Consider the following 17,551-nt stretch of genomic DNA (forward strand, 5'->3'; position numbering starts at 1 on the left):
CAATCCGAGGCAGCTGCTAGGGCCGGGAGCGGCCCCACCCGGGCCCTCGGGAGAGTGACGGTCCAGGAGGAGAGCACGCTCCGCCACCACGCCCGATCTCTGCCCGCCAGGTCCCAGAGGCGCACAGAAACAGGATGGGACGGGTGGCTTCAGACTCCCACCGGGCTTTGTTTTGAGCACTCCCCGCCCTCCTCCGAAATACTCATTTCCTCTTAAGTCCTCAGGCAGAGGACCTTCCCACCTTCATGCGGGCAGGGCAGGTCCCCAGTCTTACTTTCTCCACCTCTGGCTCTTTCCCCCTCAGACCTGAGGTTATGCAGCTGGGGGATGGGGATGGACTGGGGAGTAGGGTACGTGAGGAGACTTCAGCCCCACCAGCGGTAGCTCTTCCAGTCCCAGCTCAGCCTCCCTTGGGACTCCAGCTCCCAGTCTGTCCTACGCATACCCCAGTCAACAGAAAACACCTAAACCAACCCCCTCCTTCATCAGTGCCCCAAGGGAAGCCCACAGTTGCTCCCCTGAGGCTAAAATGGTACCAGGAAGCCTCTGTCTACACTACCCTTCCTTCTGGGCCTCACTTTCCCCATCTGTAAGCTGAGTGCAGAGTCTCCTTCCCTGTGGTCTTGACTGTGCTACGTCAGACAGAGACCCCAGGGACCTCTGTGAGCAGTAGACCCAGGGTCTGCCTGACCCCTGTACCCCCTGGTCCCCAGGGTCTGGGTAAAGCAGGCCCTTTCCTGTTCAACAGCAAGGATGAGTCAGATCTCTGAAGGCCAGAGCCACCTGTCTGCCTACCGAGCAGGTGGGGACCCACCTGAGCCCCCGCAAACCCTGTTCTTCACAGGCACGAACTCCGGTCTAGAGGAGATGGCCTGACTTTGGAAGTTTCACCTACTTTCCACATTTCGTTTCCTAATGGCTTACGCTGCCTTCTCACGGAGGCATTGGCAGTCATTGCTTGTGTGCCCTCTGGGGAGAGGCACAGGAGACAGGAGGTGGTGAGAGGGCCTTGCAAAGTAGAAGCCCCAGTGCTCTAAATGTGGGAATTCAGGCATCTGGGCCAAGCCTCCGGGGGAGAAGTTGTTAAAGGCGGCAGGGTTCTCCCTGGGCTGTGCCCAGCAGTAGCCACAGCCCAGATGCCAATTCCAGCCTGGCCCAGCCCTACCTTCCTTCCTCACTTGGATATTTTTGCAGCAATCCTGGAGAGGCAAGGGAAGCAGGCCAGAGGGGAGGAGCCCAGAGTTACAAATAAACAAGAACAACCTGGAGTCATGGAAAGGGCTCATGCCCCTCATTGAGTGGCCTTGGTCAAAGAACTTTACGTCCGTGGCATCCATCCCTGGGCCTGTAGGACAGACCACTCTAGAGAACAGATAAGGTTGGCAATGGTGGGGCCTCTGTGGTTGGTGGTATCTCAACAGGTATCCCACGTCTCTGTTCTAGTGACGGCGGCTGGAGCAGCAACTCAGCAAGTGGTGGATGAGACCACAGAAACAGGGCAGAAAGGTCTGGTGGGGCTGGTGGGCAGGAGGGTGGACAGCCCCAGCGTGGCCCTGCCCTCCACCCAGCCCTTGCCCAGACACACCCTCTCCTCTGCAGACCCTCTACCAGCATTTCTTCCTGGGGAGGGAGACCCAGGCCAGGCTAACCCTGCAGGGCTGTGGTTCCCCAGGGCCCCGCACTCAACTGCCCTATCCTTTCCTTTCCCAGCCATGGACCAGGTTGCCAAGTCTACCCAGGAAACCATCGACAAGACTGCTAACCAGGCCTCTGAGGCTTTCTCGGGTTTGGGGAAAATACTCCGCCTCCTGAAATGACAGAAGGGAGACATGGGTGACTCCCTTCCAGGCCCGGAGCTCTAGCAGGCTCTTGGCGGGCCACCTCATTAAAGCACATATGCCTACTCTGTGTCCACTTCATGCCTCCTCCCAAACTGGGCCCAGCCCTCCCTCACTTAGAGCAGAGGCTCAGGTATCCAGAAACTCAGCCCTGACGTCCAGAGTCCTGGCATTCCAAATTCGGAAACCCAGACGGACTGTCCAAGAACTCATTTCCCATGTCTTAACCGTGCGTCCAGACTCCCACTTATCCGAAGTTCAACCCCCCCCATCTAGATACGTGACCCTCTCCCGCTCTGTTGCCCCTGCCCCCGATTCCAAAACCGCTCCCTCAGCTCCAGGAACCCGCCCCTTCCTAGGAGGGGGATACTCGGTGCCCATATCCTCGAGGAGCTCAGGTCTGGGCGGGAGGGCGAAGGGTTCCAACGGCAGGGGCCTCGGGAACTTCTCCCAGTGAGCTAAGCCGGGGGCGGGGGGCTGGAAGCATCGAGGCATCCCAGGGCCCGGCGCCCTCGAGGACTTCAGGGGGCAGGAATTCTCGGGGAAGAGAGGGGACGCAGGGACGGAGCTTTTGGCCATCATCACCCTACGCCGCCCGCCCGGTGCTTGCACGACTGTCGCACCCGACGGCGAGTCGCGGGGCCGGACCGGGAGGGCGAGGACACGCCCCGAAGATCTGAGTCCCACCCAGTTGTGTTTGGCGTGGTCGCCAGGAGCTCCGCCCAAGACGCGCCTCCTTGGGAGGTGCCTGCGGCGCACGGGGCGGTGCACGTGGGCGCGGCGCACGTGGGCGTGAAGCGCTGGGACCCGGCTGTGTGCGTGCGCGCGCTAGGCCACTCCCTCGGGTACCCCTTCCTTTCCGGATGCGCCTGTACTTTCTGGGCCAGCGCAGGGGCCGACTTTTTTATCGGGCAGATTTCCCCAGAGGGTCTAGAGTTCGCGCAAACCTTATTCCCTCCGACCTCCCCAGCACGTGTCCACGTGTCCATGCACGCGATACCAACCCTGGGTAAGTCCTGCTGATGGGTGACTCACTGTTGCCACAGGATAAGGCCCAGCCCTGGCGCCGGGCGCTGGCTGCCCTCTTCATCCGAACCCCCGCCACACCTCGGCAGGTGACGGCCCGTTCCGTTTCCCCACCTCCACGCCTTTGCACACACTATTCCCTCTGTCCGTAATGATCTCGTTCTCTTGTGGATGAGTACATACGTAGTCATGCCGTTTCAACTCACTAATATTGGCTACACGGCACTTCTTAGTTCTGGGGAGACTGAGGGAAAAAACCGTCATCTTTCCTTCACACGCTGACTCGGGGCCGGCTTTCCCAGAGGCTTTCCAGACATGCCAGCAGGGGGCAGTGTCGTCGTGTCCACCCCTATCCCTCCCCTTCACACCCCACAGGTGACCTTTCCCTTCTCCAATCTGAGATCCCTCCCGAGGAAGCAACAGGTCTCCTCCCTAACCCTTAGCATCTCTCACCCTCACCCCAGGGCCAGGCCCAGTTTCATGCTTGGTCCCTGTTGCTGACTGTCCCCCAAAGAAGGGCTCAGCTGCAAAATGGGCGAAGGCCTAAAGGGAAGGTCCTTGAAGAGATATCTACCTGGGGTAATCTGGAGGTGCTTCCAGCATCTCCAGGAGCCCCTGCCCCCAGGAGAGGATGCCAGGGTTGGGAGAGACCACCTGGGGCCACAGCAGGAGGCAGGTGGGGCTGGACTGGCAGAGCCCTCACATTTTTCTGGAATGCATCCTTCCCCTGCCTGACTCAGGAGAAATTCCAATTGGCCCAACAATCCCTCTTCATCCTGTTCTCCTTGTGAGTGTCGGCCTTAGGGATGGATGTGTGAGCCAGCTCAGGCCAAGGACAGGAGGAGTCAGGTCTAGGGCCAGGAGCCTTCTAGGAAAGGTTTTTCATCCTCAAAAAGAAAAGAAAAAAAAAACAAGGAAGAAACATTTTCTCCTATTCCACTGAACATTTTTGTGTCTAGAAATGATTCTTAGAACTCTGACAGATGCTTCTAACCACAGGAGGAACAAGCCTAAGGAAAAGCCAACTTGCTGATGAGGGCAGAGCAGAAATAGAAAGAACCTGGATCCCAAGTTACTTTATTCAGTCCCTAACTTAACCAGGCCTGCAGCTGCCAGGAGCTAGGTGAGAGGATCAGTTTCCTCATTGTTTGAGCCGCTGTGAAGTAGGTTTTCTGTTGCAAACAAAAGCTTCAATCCTGATGTTACCCCGATGCTAAGGTCCTGTATTTGCCGGTCTCACCCACCTCCCCAGCCTCCTCCCCCAGCACACCCTCCCTCTCTGCCTCAGCCACGTTAACCCTTGTTCATTTCCCTTCACATTGTGCTTCTGCTCATCTCTTTGCATGTGCCCTTTTTTTCTACCCGGAATGCTGTCCATGCTCCGTCATTAACCACCCTTGTCCAAGTTGCTCCTGCTCTTTCATCCTTCAGATCTCAGCTTCCCTGATCCTCCCCCAACATACACAGAATGGGTCTGGCCACTGCCAATACGTTCTCACACCCCCTGTACTTCTTTTCCACGGTTATATACTAATGAGTTGCTCTCCTGTGTGCTTCACTGTGATGGTTGTCCACGGGTTGCAGCCAAGTCCCTTCTACTGACTAGTGCACACCCAGAGCCTGGAGTGGGGCTCTGGCAACATCTGCCACATGAATGCAGGGATGACGGTCCTTTGGTTCTCCTGCCAGATAACAGAGTTGACACATTGTCAGGTTCACCATGGTGCCGTCTCCTACAATGCAGCCCCTTCTACAGACCCTACCGCCATGCAGCTGATGCTTCCATGCACCATGCAAATGCCTGTTTCTGTGTGCCTCTATTCCCCCAACACTGAGCCCTGGGGCGCAGGGCCAGGTTGGACTTGTCTTTGGTCCTGTGTCTGGGAAAAGGTGGGCATGGTGCTGGGGAGCCATGGGAGCTTATAGGAGCCCAGGCCTGTCTCCGTGAGGTTCATGAAGCTAGCTGAGCCCAGATGGGCTGAGGAGAAGGCAGCTGTGGCCACTGCACCTGTTGGGTCTTGGTCAAATCTCCAAAGATTAATTCTTCCATTAGCAGTTCCTCAGATAGTTCCTAATTCTCCAAATCCCAGTTCCCCAACTAACCAAAGTCACTAACATGACATTTTGGTTCCACTGGACTTCTCAGCTCTGATTCCCATCAAATTACAGATGAGAAGGGGCAGAGTTTTCTGCTTTCCACCTTCTCTCCTTCTATTTTTTTTTTTTGTTATTGTCTCATTTCTACTTTGTGAAAACACATAGCATTTGCTTCCCATTCCTCCACACCTTCACCTTTGTTCTGTCTTAGATCTGCAACTGAAAATATTAGAAGCGCTCTGCCATTCCTTCTGCTGACATGTTTTCTGTTATCTCTTGGTTGGTTGGAGTTAGCCCTCTGAAAGTTTCCTCAAGAATGAAATATTTTCAGATGAATTGAGAAGACGTCTGGGATCTGAGCTGAGAATTGTTATAGCTAGGCCCCTTGGGTTATTGCAATGTGACCATGAGGGTTCACAGTGTCCTATTTTTGTGTATGGCATTTTCTATTTTTTTAAAAAAAGGTTAACAAGTTAAAATAAAAATTTTTTTAAAAAAGAAGGGCTCATGTGAACCATATTCTGAGTTCTTAAATGTGTGGTAATGTTGGTCTGTAGCCTTTATACTGTATCCTCAACTGGGTTTGAAATTTACTTCTCACACTTTTTTCCATGGGCATCATCTAGGCGTGGCTGCCCCACTTTTGCCACAGAAGGTTGAGCGGTCCCTAGAAGTCTGATTTCTAACTCACTGGAATTTCTAATAAGTGACTTGATCTTTCTGGCTGGCTGGCTTTCTTTATCTTTTTCATCTTTTTTATTGAAATATAGTTGATTTACAATGTTGTGTTAGTTTTAGTTTTGTATATGATTCAATTACATATACAAAAGTGATTCAATTACATATACATATTTTTTCGGATTCTTTTCCATTTTAGGTTATTGCAAGATATTGAATATAGTTCCTTGTGCTATACACTAGGTCCTTGTTGTTTATCTATTTTATATATAGTAGTGTGTATTAATCCCAGACTCCTAATTTATCCCTCTCACCCCTTTATCTTTAAGGTACAATAATTTTTTTAGGGTTCGTCTCGGTGATGGTTGTTCTGGTTCAGTTTTCCCTAGTATGCTGTTTGCCCTTTCCATATTGATTCTAGATTTCTTTTATTTCAGGACCATTTCTTAATTGTATTTTTAAATATTTGCTCTGTTCCATTGCTTGGCTTTCTTCTTTGGGAATTCCAGTTGTGGGCACAAAGTTTTCTACCTTCCACATCTGCCATTGTTTCCCAAACACTGTGTATGTCTTTAATATGACTCCTTCTTTTTTCTTTGCTTTTTTTCATTTCTGTTCCCATAGGTACCTACTGTGGCTCCTTCTAGTTTAGTCTTCATTTCTGCAATGGTTTGTTTTACCTTTTTTCTTCTGTTTTATTCCAGAGTTATGTAAGTTCCTATTCTGCCTGCTCCTGTCGTCTGCCACCTCATCGCTGAATTCTGGTATTTCTGTTTTACAGTCTTCCTTCATAACTACTAATGCTTTATTAAGTGTCTCATTTTCTTTCTAAAATTCATGTTGGAGTTGAATTCATGTTAGGTAATAATTTTCATGTGCCTTCTTTGAGGCACACTTTTGTGGGATTTCTTTGTATGTGATGTCGTTTTGGTATTCTTTTTCATATTTAAAAAATAGTATGTTTTTACTGTTAGGTAGAAAAAAGTGAAGTCAAAACTGCATATCTCTGGAATGCTATCATTCCTGTAAAGAAAGAAGGAGGATGCAAGAAAATATGCAGGGCACATGTCTCTGCATATTTGTGGGAAGAAAATGCAGGAGGATAAACCAGAATCAGAGAGACCAGTTATCTACACGGGACAGGTGGGAAGGCAGTGGAAAGAAGGAGGGAATGGCAACAGGGTAGCAGAGATGAGGAGAGAGTGATGCTTAACTTCAGAAAAGTTAAATTTGATGTGTGAGTTGGTGATGGGCTTTTAAAAATTCTTCTTCCTGTGTTCTTGTTGCCCCATAGAGTTTCAGGAAGGAGAAATGGGCTGAATTAAGAATTAAGCTATAGCCACGTTGCTTCCAGACTTAGAAGTCTAGCAGGTTGAGCTGCTGTTTTCTGTTTACCGAGAATCCACATCCTGTCCTCCCTGCCCTCGCCCTGGTAACCTGCCTCTTGAACCGCGTCACCCGGGCTCCCTCACCCTCAGGACTCGGCTGCGTTCAGCCAATGGGGGATATTGATAGGAGATGGAGAAGAAGAGGAGAGGAATTTATTCCTCCTGCTTCCTTCTTGCTGGGTGTGGTTGGGCAGTGGCCCTCTTCCTCTGCTGACAGCTGCAGCTCCTGTCTGCTGACCCTCTCCTACAGCTGCAGCTCCCTTCGGGGTCTACAGCCCCTCCAGGCCCAGGGAGGAAACAACTCCCACTGCTCCTGGTCGCTGGGGGCCTCGCCATCCCTCTTTGGTTCCCTTAAGTCTGTCCACACCTTTGTGAACTGTCCCTTTCCTCAGGTATCCCTTTGATGTGCCCTCTGATTTTTTCCGGAACCCTGACTGACAACCATGGATGTATGAGTGCTGATCTGCTGTGGAAGTCTTCCTTTGGTGACTGACAGACCGAGTCTCCAGGAGTCTAGTCTCCCTGTGGCTGGGAGGGGTCTGTATGTGCAAGATACGTGGGCTGTATATACTGGGAGCTCAAGTCCATGAAGTAGAAGTAGGAGAAAGCATAGGCAGGATGACAGTCATAAAACTCTTGACATTCATGGCATTTGCAGTTCAAGTCACAGGAGAAAAAAAATCATGCCTCAGACATAAGACAGCCCTAAGTATTTAAGTACTCACAGGTTTTTTTTTTTTCAGAATTATTAATTGCTCAGTTGGCAAATTGCTGTTTGAAAAATTGCCTGTCCTGACTTGATGATGTAGTCAGCTGGTCCTTTGCCAGACTGGGTTGTTGAGCAGATTCTACTTGGAGAATTAGTTGACTCTTGTCAAGGCTCGGTTCTCCCCGCCCCAAGTGCAGGACTTGACCTTCTGACTCAGGACAGGCTGACATGGGTGCTTGTGTTCAAGGCCTGCTCTGTTGGGGCCCAGCACGTACCAGGCTTCTTCCAAAGATGGGGTGGTTCCCACCTGAGTCATCTCAACCTCACCCAGGCAGGTAACACTGCTCACTGCAGGAGTCACCCAACCCCTCAGACCAGAATCCCGGTTAGGAGGGTCTTGGGCTGTCCTAGTTTCTTTGGATGGGAGCCACAGATGGGCTGGCCTGAGCTGAGAGGACAGGGAGCTGGTCAGAGCTAGAGTGGGAAGGCCTGTGGGACTAGATGTGGGCCAGAGCACCAGGGTCCGGGGCCCAAGTCCAGTCTTGGGCCGCTTGGCCTCTCCAGCTCTCTTGCCTTCCCCCTGTTGGGCATTTGGGATCTCTGCCTGAACCCAGCCTTGCCAGGAGATCTGGGGCCGTGGTGTGTTGTCACTGGAGTCTGGGTGCTCACACTGGGGCCAGGCATTAAGGAGGAGAGGGTCCCATGTGCAGGGGCGGTGGGGTGAAGGCAACAGCAGTCTGATAGGGAGGGAAGAAGTGCAGCCGGAGTCCTGCTGAGTGGCCGAGCCGTGACCAGGGCCTGTCGAGGAGCTGGTGAGCTCCTGAGGAGAGGGGGATGGTGGGGAGGGGTCGTGGGGTCTGGAAGCTATCCGAGACCTGGTGGGTGACACTGCCATCCTGACAGGGAGTCCGGCGCAAAGGACCCCTCTGGGGGTGGGGGACACACACATGTCAGAGGAAACAGGGAAGGGGCTCTGATGGGCCTAGGGAGCATCTCTGTGGGTCTCTCAGACCATTTCCCACCAGCCATGTCCCAGGAGTGCCCCCACCCTTGGCAGCATTGTCCTGATAGTGTGAGCAGAGCTCTCTGGTGTTTGGCTGTGGCAAGGGGAGGCCAGAGTCATCTGGACCTGCTTAAGCTCCAGGGCCCTCACTGTCACGGCCCCTTCTGAGTCCACAGGGTAGTGCATATATATTTATAAAACTTGCAAGAGAGAAGTAGTGTATTTTTTCTTACAGGGACTCTCCAGATTGTTTAAGACTTGATCTACTCCTGCCAGTGGCACGTGTGGGGCTGTGGCCTTGTGACCCAGAGTTCCTGCTGCCCACAGCATCCACAGCCCACCCCAGGTGGGCCGGCCACTGCCCAGGGCCTCCCGGTACCACTCAGGAATGTGGGAGGGCCTCAGCTCCATAAAGCCTGTGTCAGGTAAACACTAATTAGACACCACCACACCCTCCTGGACCCCTCTGAGGGATGAGGGAGCCTACATGGGGGGAGCAGCCTCAAACTCCTGCCCCAGGCCTGGACTTTTTGAGTAGGGCCTTGGGAGAGCCTTTCCTCCATGACTCCTGGCCAGTGGCGGCGGGTCCCATCTCCAGGCCCTCTCACTCCGAGGCAGGCTCATACCCCTGCCACTCTTTGCTCCACCCACTGGTTGGTCAGGACTCATTGCCAAGCAGCCCCGCCCTAGCACATCAGTGACGAGGGGGTGGGAACAGAAGTTTACCAAGAGTTTGCGCGCATAGTTCCAGCAGCTGTCAGTGACAAGGCAAGGCAGGCATGGATGCCCCCATTTTACAGATGAGGAAACTGAGGCTCAGGCTGGGCTAGTGACTAAGGGAAGCAGCATGTAGTATGTGACTTGAGGCATCTCTCTCCATCCTGAGTAACTAGGGAGGCAGCCTGGCTCCCTAAGCATGTGTGTGGTGCATCAGGGGCTAGTAGAGCTGCTTTCTGGGAACTCTTGCTACGGCCAGAAGCACCTCCCCAGATGGTAGTGGGGTCCTCCATCTACTCCCCTAGAACCGCCTGGGTGGGCACTGCTGACTTCATAGGGCTCCCCTGAGAGGCCAGGCCCCAAGGCGCAGGGCGGGCTGGGTTCCCTCACATGCTGGCTATCAGTGCTGGGTCACTCAGGTGCTCCCATGAGTGAGAACCAGGTGACTGCAAGCCAGGGATGACGAGGCTTCTGGTCAATATTGTGTCCTTCTCTGCCTTGGGCCAGGCATGGCCCTGACTCCTCCCACCCCCCAGCCTGTCCAGGGGAGGCTGCAAAGCCACTCTCCAGAACTGAGGCCCTTGGGAATGGGGAGGGCAGCGGCCCCCATTACACTTGTATTCCTGGCCTGAGGGGCCGCCCAGGTCCCCAGGCCCACAAAACCCTAAACCCTTGATTAGGTCACTCTGGAGACTGTGGGCAGCGGGCTGGAAGTCCTAGCCCTTGTCTAGGTACCATGCCTAGGATACGGGGAGCCGAGGGGGCTGGCAGGGCTGCAGTCCCCAAATGCCTCTCATCCCACAGGGCACTCGGGCTTCTTGCCTTGGGGTAGGGGCATGTCCCAGAGCTGATCTCTCTGTCCAGCCTCACCCTGCTCCCTGTCCCTGCCCCTCACAGGGTCCCAGGATATGGGGTGTATTGGTCTCATGCTGCCAAAGAGGCACTGTCCCAGCCACAACGCTGGGGTGGCTCCACCCAGCCTCTTCCTCCTGCCGTCTGTGCTGACTCACCAGCAGGGCCAGGGCTTGTGCCCCAGAGCCCAGCCAGGCATCTATAAAAGCAGACTGGTTCAGGCCCCAGCATCCTGCTTGATCACCACCTGTCACCGCACAATGTTGGGAGGCCTGGGGAAGCTTGCCGCCGGGGGTCTGGCCCACCGCACCGAGAAGGCCACCGAGGAAGCTGGTAAGGACCCCGAGGCTCCTTTCCACCTGCACCGTTCCTGCCACTGGGGGATCAGGACAGACTCGACTGGGCCTGTGCTGATCCCAGCAGGACTGGGGCAGGCCTTGACCCCATGGGGAGCTGAGGCTGATCAGCCGCATAGGGACAGGATGGAGGTGGGGGGCTATGGAAGCTGAGGAAGGTACCTCGGGGAGGAGACATGAGGGGTCCACTGCCCCAAGCAACCCTCCCAGTCAGACCTGCTCTGCCCCCTGGGCTTGATACATTCCTGGGGTCTGTGGCTGAGGCCCGGAGGGGGCAGCTCAGAGGAGGCCCCTCGTGGCGAGAGGGGAGCCAGGGTGCTGGGTGAGCAGCTGGTGGCTTAAATCCGTCACTCTGGAAAGCAGGGAGGGGCCCTTCAGTATTAAAACAAACTATTCCGAGTATCCTATACAAAAAAAGGAAGATAGAGTTTAATTTTTACCATAACTTTATCTTATTTTATTTTATTTTACATCTTTATTGGAGTACAATTGCTTTACAATGGTGTGTTAGTTTCTGCTTTATAACAAAGTGAATCAGTTATACATATACATATGTCCCCACATCTCTTCCCTCTTGCGTCTCTCTCCCTCCCACCCTGCCTATCCCACCCCTCTAGGTGGTCACAAAGCACCGAGCTGATCTCCCTGTGCTATGCGGCTGCTTCCCACTAAGCTATCTACCTTACGTTTGGTAGTGTATATATGTCCATGCCTCTCTCTCGCTTTGTCACAGCTTACCCTTCACCCTCCCCATATCCTCAAGTCCGTTCTCTAGTAGGTCTGTGTCTTTATTCCTGTCTTACCCCTAGGTTCTTCATGACATTTTTTCCCCTTAAATTCCATATATATGTGTTAGCATACGGTATTTGTCTTTCTCTTTCTGACTGACTTCACTCTGTATGACAGACTCCAAGGTCTATCCACCTCATTACAAATAGCTCAATTTTGTTTCTTTTTATGGCTGAGTAATATTCCATTGTATATATGTGCCACATCTTCTTTATCCATTCATCCGATGATGGACACTTAGGTTGTTTCTATCTCCGGGCTACTGTAAATAGAGCTGCAATGAACATTTTGGTACATGACCCTTTTTGAATTATGGTTTTCTCAGGGTATATGCCCAGTAGTGGGATTGCTGGGTCATATGGTAGTTCTATTTGTAGTTTTTTAAGGAACCTCCATACTGTTCTCCATAGTGGCTGATGCACTCCTGGAATAAACCCCACTTGATCATGGTGTATGATCCTTTTAATGTGCTGTTGGATTCTGTTAGCTAGTATTTTGTTGAGGATTTTTGCATTTATGTTCGTCAGTGATATTGGCCTGTAGTTTTCTTTCTTTGTGACATCCTTGTCTGGTTTTGGTATCAGGGTGATGGTGGCTTCGTAGAATGAGTTTGGGAGTGTTCCTCCCTCTGCTATATTTTGGAGAGTTTGAGAAGGATAGGTGTTAGCTCTTCTCTAAATGTATGATAGAATTCGGCACCGATCCTCTGTGCGGGAATCTCTCCGCCTTGTCCTCCGCACCCCTGTTGCTGCGCTGTCTTCCGCGGCCCCGAAGCTTCTCCCCGCCGCCCGCAGTCTCCTCCCGCGAAGGGGCTTCCTAACTAGTGTGGAAACTTTTCCTCCTTCACAGTTCCCTCCCACTGGTGCAGGTCGAGTCCCTATTCTTTTGTCTCTGTTTATTCTTTTTTCTTTTGCCCTACCCAGGTACGTGGGGACTTTCTTGCCTTTTGGGAGGTCTGAGGTCTTCTGCCAGCATTCAGTAGGTGTTCTGTAGGAGTTGTTCCACGTGTAGATGTATTTCTGGTGTATCTGTGGGGAGGAAGGTGATCTCTGCGTCTTACTCTTCCACCATCTTCCCGATTCCCCCTACCATAACTTTAAAGTTTCAAAGATTTCTTGAATAAGAAACCACCGAGTCTGATTCTGTTCAAAGTCAGCCCCCAGGGTTTACACAAAGGACATTTTCAGTTTCTTCAAAGTCCCCAGGGGCTTTCCTGGTGGCACAGTGGTTAAGAATCCGCCTGCCAGCTCAGGGGACAAGGGTTCGAGCCCTGGTGGTCCGGGAAGGTCCCACATGCCGGGGAACAACTAAGCCCGTGTGTCACAGCTACCGAGCCTGTGCTCCAGAGCCCGCGAGCTACAACTACTGAAGCCCGCGTGCTTAGTGTCCGTGCTCCGCAACAAGAGAAGCCACCGCAACGAAGACCCAATGCAGCCACAAAAAACCCAGAAATCCTTTTTTGTACGTCAGTCGCTGGATGCAGGGAGGCTGATCCAGGCCCCACCTGTTGGACGTTTTGTGAAAAACAGCTTGTGCCGGAGTTTGCTGTTCTCTTTCTAAAGGGCTGCAAACCTGTGTTTCATTTGAACTTTGCAGCTGCTGTTGAGCACCCCCTTTCTTTTCACCAACTCTCTGAGTGCTGTGTCACTCCCAGTCTGCACACGAGGGACCCAAGTGGTGGAGGTGATTCTAGGAGGTAGAAGCTGAGCCAGGTTTTCTGACCGTGGCGTCTTCCAGGGCTAGCCCGTTACCAACCTGGGAGGGCAGAGAGTTTCGTGGTGCTGGAGGAGTTGCTCTGGGGAGCTTGGTACTGCCGGAGGGAGCTTTGACATTCAGCCTCCCACTGCAGCGCAGCCTCCGTCCGGCCACAGGCAGGACCGCAGGTCGCTTGAGAGGCCTGGTGACCTGGGAAACACGCCTGGCCTTGGCTCCAGGTCCCCAGCCAGCAGCAGGGCCTGCTCGTTGGCATTCCAGGCCTCGCTGGCCAAGGGGCATGGAGAGCCCTGCGCCTTTACCTAGCTTACTCAGCTTATCTCCTGCCAGTCGGGCCCCTCTCCAGTCTCTGAAGGAAGCCAGCTGGGGGCCCTTCTTGGGAGCAGCTTGTCCTGTCCTGGTGGGGGCAGCATCCCCGAGCCCCTTCCAGGGTATCCAGGGTTGTCTGGGCCCTGCTGTGAGGACAGGCAGCTTATACTGTGCTCTCACTCTGGGCTTGTCTCATTGTTTCAGTTGACTTCGTGGAGGGAGTGGTGAAGGAGGCGGTGGAGCCTGCCAAGGAGGCTGGAAAGAATGGTACGGCCAGGGTCGGGGCGGGGAAGGAGGGAAGCTGGGTGCTGGCAGCAGCCTGATCCTTGCCTAACCAGATCACACCTTGACCCCAGTGTGGCATCCTTTCAGTTGGTGTATAATTATCTGTGCTCATTTGAGGTCACAGGCCGTACTTTGCTAAAGCAAGTTCCATCTAGATAGTCATCTCTGTGGAATGTTAAGAGGATGACATCACAAAAGACCAGGTGCAGGCGTGCTGGAACAAAACATCTGAGACATAAAATCATATATTTACATAAATGTTTATATGTTTGTGCTGTGAGTATCACAATGTAAAAAAGCACGTGTATATCTCACTCCTTACAACAAAATAGATTCCGGATGGATTAGGACTTAAATACAAATACATGAAATTATTAAATTGTGAGAAGAGAACATAGATTTTGGCATAATCTCAGAGGAGGGAGGGTCTTTTTAAAGATGACAGAAAATCCAACAGCTATAAAGGAAATACTAGGTAAACTGGACAATATAAAACTTCAAAATTTTCCATAGTGGAAAAAAAACTGTAAGCCAAACCAAAAGAAAAACCACAAACTGGGCAAAAATATTTGTAGTAGAAATGATAGCCCAATATAAAAATGACCAAAAGATGCAAACAGGCAGTTCACAGAAAAATGAAGCCTGAGTAGGCAGTACACCCACAAGCAGATGCTCTGTCTCACTAATAGTTGGAGAAATGCAAGCTCTTTGGAGAAATAAAAGCAAATTTGAATGCATTCCTCCAGGAGCTGTGCTGCCCTCTGCCCCACAGACTCCTCCAGGGCATGACTCGGTAAGACTGCCCCATCCCACAGGCCACTCCAGGTGACTCCAACCCAGCGAGTGACTTGAATTGTTTACTTTGCTCACCTGGATATCATTTCTTCCTGACAGCCGTTGCTGGAGCTTTAAAGAAGACCCAAGAGACAAGGGACAAAGTGGTAAAGGAAGTCACTGAGACGGTGACCAACACAGTCACAAATGCTGTCACGCACGCAGCAGAAGGCCTGGGCAAACTGGGACAGTGAGCATGCCTGCCACCAGCAGGCTCTTCCTGAATCGCAATAAAAAGCTATGAAATGTGTACACTGAGTCCTGGGTTTGTTCCTGTTTGGGTGGAAACACTGTGTTATGTCCTGAGTGTCGCACCACTCTGCAGGGACAAGAGGCCAACACCTTGGCACCCACTGGGGGTCAGATAGGTCCCTGTGATAAATCAGATGTGCTGCTCTCACATTATGACTTCTTATGTCAGCAAGGAGCTCTTGAGAACTGTTAGTGTCTGTGCTACATTTCTTAAAAGCCTATTTTCGCAGCAGCTATACATAGCTTTCAGACACCTCAGTGCTTCAAGGACACCCCAAGGGAGGACCACAGTTCAGCTTATGTGTTCTTTGCGTTTTCCTTGAAATATTCTTACAGCAATCAGGGAAGATAACAGACCAACCTGACTGAGGGGTTAGCTGGGCAGGCTCAGGCAGGTTGAGCTGCTTCATGTTCTGAAAGAGGCTTCAGAGAAGTGTTTCTGCTGGACAGTCACAGAATCAGGTCATGGGGAAACCGAGTCCACTGCCTGTTGGCTGCTGGAGCTGCTGTCAGATCTCCACTCAGAGACTTGGGTTAGGCCTAACTGGCGGTAGTGGGTCAGAATGCCTGGTCTTCTCTCCTTCCTGCCACGAGTGAGTCAGTACCATTAAAGTTAAACATGTTTAAATAGCATTTAGCTTAACATTTTGGATTAAAGAAAAAGGAAATGGCTTGTAAAGATATGGCATTGCTTATTTATCTTGTTGGAAGTTATTGTTCTTAGGGGAAATTAGAAGAAAAGGTGTTTTGTGGAATGAGTTAGTTGCTCCCCACATTTCTGGAGTTCTTTCAGAATTGGCTTCACACGTTTCTGAACGGCCCAGGAATATCCAGTGTTCTGGCTTGGAACATTCGCTATTGTCCAGCTAGATATGGACCTTATATCTTGGTTTGGGTTCTGATGACTTTTGAGTTCTCCCAATCCAGACCCAAGCTCAAAAGGATGTGGAGGGCTTCCCTGGTGGCGCGGTGGTTGAGAGTCCGCCTGCCGATGCAGGGGACACGGGTTCGTGCCCCGGTCTGGGAGGATCCCACATGCCGTGGAGCGGCTGGGCCCATGAGCCGTGGCCGCTGAGCCTGCGCGTCCGGAGCCTGTGCTCCGCAACGGGAGAGGCCACAGCAGTGAGAGGCCCACGTACCGCAAAAAAAAAAAGAAAAATAGAATGTGGATCGTGGGTGGCAATGTCAACCAGAACAGCCTCTTTGTTTGTTTTTTTAAATTTTAGGAGGCAAATGAAGTTTTTTTTACTTTCTGCAGGGTTTTTGTTTTTAAATTTTTATTGGGGTATAATTGATTTACAATGTTGTATTAGTTTCAGGTGTACAGCGAAGTGAATCTGTTATACAAATATATACACTCTTTTTTTAGATTCTTTTCCTATATAGGCCATAACAGAGTATTGACCAGAACAGCCTCTTTGGATGGCAGTTCCTCTTACCAGACTTTATTCTTTGGGTGTACAGGCAGAGGCCTGAAGGGTGAGGATACATTCTGACATATTAATGATAGCAAGAGATTGGAAACACCCTAAAATGATAATTAGAAATTACTTGGATGGCAAGCTTTGCTTATTAGATTTGACAATTTAGAGTTGACACTTATTACTTCTAGTGTATTAATAATGCTTTAGCTTGAAAAATGGGACTTGTGCTTAGATGGCCACCTAACGACTGGTTAACATTTATCACATTTATATGAAATGGAATACTCTGGCTGTTAAGAATGAGAAAAATATACATATATCATTAGGGAACATGTACAAATAAGTTAATAGTTTGTGAAATGTATGTAGAATAAGTTCATTTTTACAAAGCAAACATATAAGAATAGAAGAAAACTGGTCGCATGTATATAGCAAATATTAACGGTGTTCAGCTCTGTGAGAATATGAGGAATCCTCACTTTTTATATTATGTATTTCCATGATGCTTGAATTTAAGAGAAAACCAATACATATGTTTTAAAATGTGGCTGTGGAGGCCACATACTAGCTTATTGAAGATTGCTTCCTAATTAAGTGCTACTCAAAGGTTGCTGGTTTCAAACTTCATTGCCACTTGGCAACAAGGGAAGTAAAGAAACAGTGTTTAGAAACTCTTAAAGCAATTGGGCATCTCCTGGACCTACAAGAGTGTGATCAGTGGAGAATTCTTGTCGAATGGGGGGTATAGACCGGTTCCGGTTGTTGAACTTGTACGGTAAGTTGCATGTGAACTAGTCACAGGAAGTAGCACCACATGTCATGATGAATGAGGTTAAGGAACAAACAAAAATCAAAAAAACCGGACCTGCTTCACAGAGAGTTGGAGAAGCACTCCCACGTTCCTTTAACTTCACCTTGCAGTGTGCTGTTCTAAAACAGATACTTGCATCTCTCATTTTCTTTTTACTGTGTGTATTGTGCAGTGAGGGGCATGGCATCAACCCCAGACTCTAAGCATGTTATAAGAAGCAATCAAGGGTGATGTCAAAGAAAATCGCTGACTTTCTCCAAGATCTCCAAAAATTCTCTATGAAAATCATGAGAAAACTGACAAAAATATGGTCGGAATCAACTTTTCTCAGAACTCTGGAAATTAACCAAAGGCTTACAGTAATCCAGGGAGTATTTACATAAAACAAATTTAAAACAATCTTTTTTTAAGAACAGCAGCTTTGTAATGTTTTTAACTTGCCCTATTCTTTTCTCATCTCCCCCCCCCCC

General features: G+C 50.7%; 2 protein-coding genes across 3 annotated transcripts in view; both read left to right on the forward strand.

Moving 5' to 3' along the window:
* Nucleotides 1-1,903, forward strand: part of ADIRF (adipogenesis regulatory factor) — a 2,346-nt gene extending 443 nt beyond the window's left edge. The window contains exons 2-3 of the mRNA XM_024731430.1: nucleotides 1,444-1,506; nucleotides 1,711-1,903. Coding sequence (XP_024587198.1) covers nucleotides 1,444-1,506; nucleotides 1,711-1,817 — 170 coding nt within the window. The 3' untranslated portion in view covers nucleotides 1,818-1,903. The remainder of the gene's footprint in view (nucleotides 1-1,443; nucleotides 1,507-1,710) is intronic.
* A 792-nt stretch (nucleotides 1,904-2,695) lies between these two features.
* On the forward strand, nucleotides 2,696-14,836 carry FAM25A (family with sequence similarity 25 member A). 2 transcript variants are annotated; one of them, XR_003001282.1, is made up of 3 exons: nucleotides 2,696-2,847; nucleotides 13,680-13,742; nucleotides 14,655-14,727. XR_003001282.1 is itself a non-coding variant. In XM_024731438.1 (3 exons), the coding sequence occupies exons 1-3, from the start codon at nucleotides 10,383-10,385 to the stop codon at nucleotides 14,786-14,788; spliced, it is 456 nt and encodes a 151-aa protein (XP_024587206.1). In that variant the 5' UTR covers nucleotides 10,378-10,382; the 3' UTR covers nucleotides 14,789-14,836. The 2 variants fall into 2 exon arrangements, 1 of the variants encoding a protein (XP_024587206.1); XM_024731438.1 differs by lacking the exon at nucleotides 2,696-2,847 and adding an exon at nucleotides 10,378-10,641 and having other exon boundaries at nucleotides 14,655-14,836.
* Nucleotides 14,837-17,551: the final 2,715 nt, after the last annotated feature.

The sequence above is a fragment of the Neophocaena asiaeorientalis genome, unplaced genomic scaffold (genome assembly GCF_003031525.2).
Source record: "Neophocaena asiaeorientalis asiaeorientalis breed wild unplaced genomic scaffold, Neophocaena_asiaeorientalis_V1.1 scaffold714, whole genome shotgun sequence".
In the NCBI taxonomy this organism is placed as follows: Eukaryota; Metazoa; Chordata; class Mammalia; order Artiodactyla; family Phocoenidae; genus Neophocaena; species Neophocaena asiaeorientalis.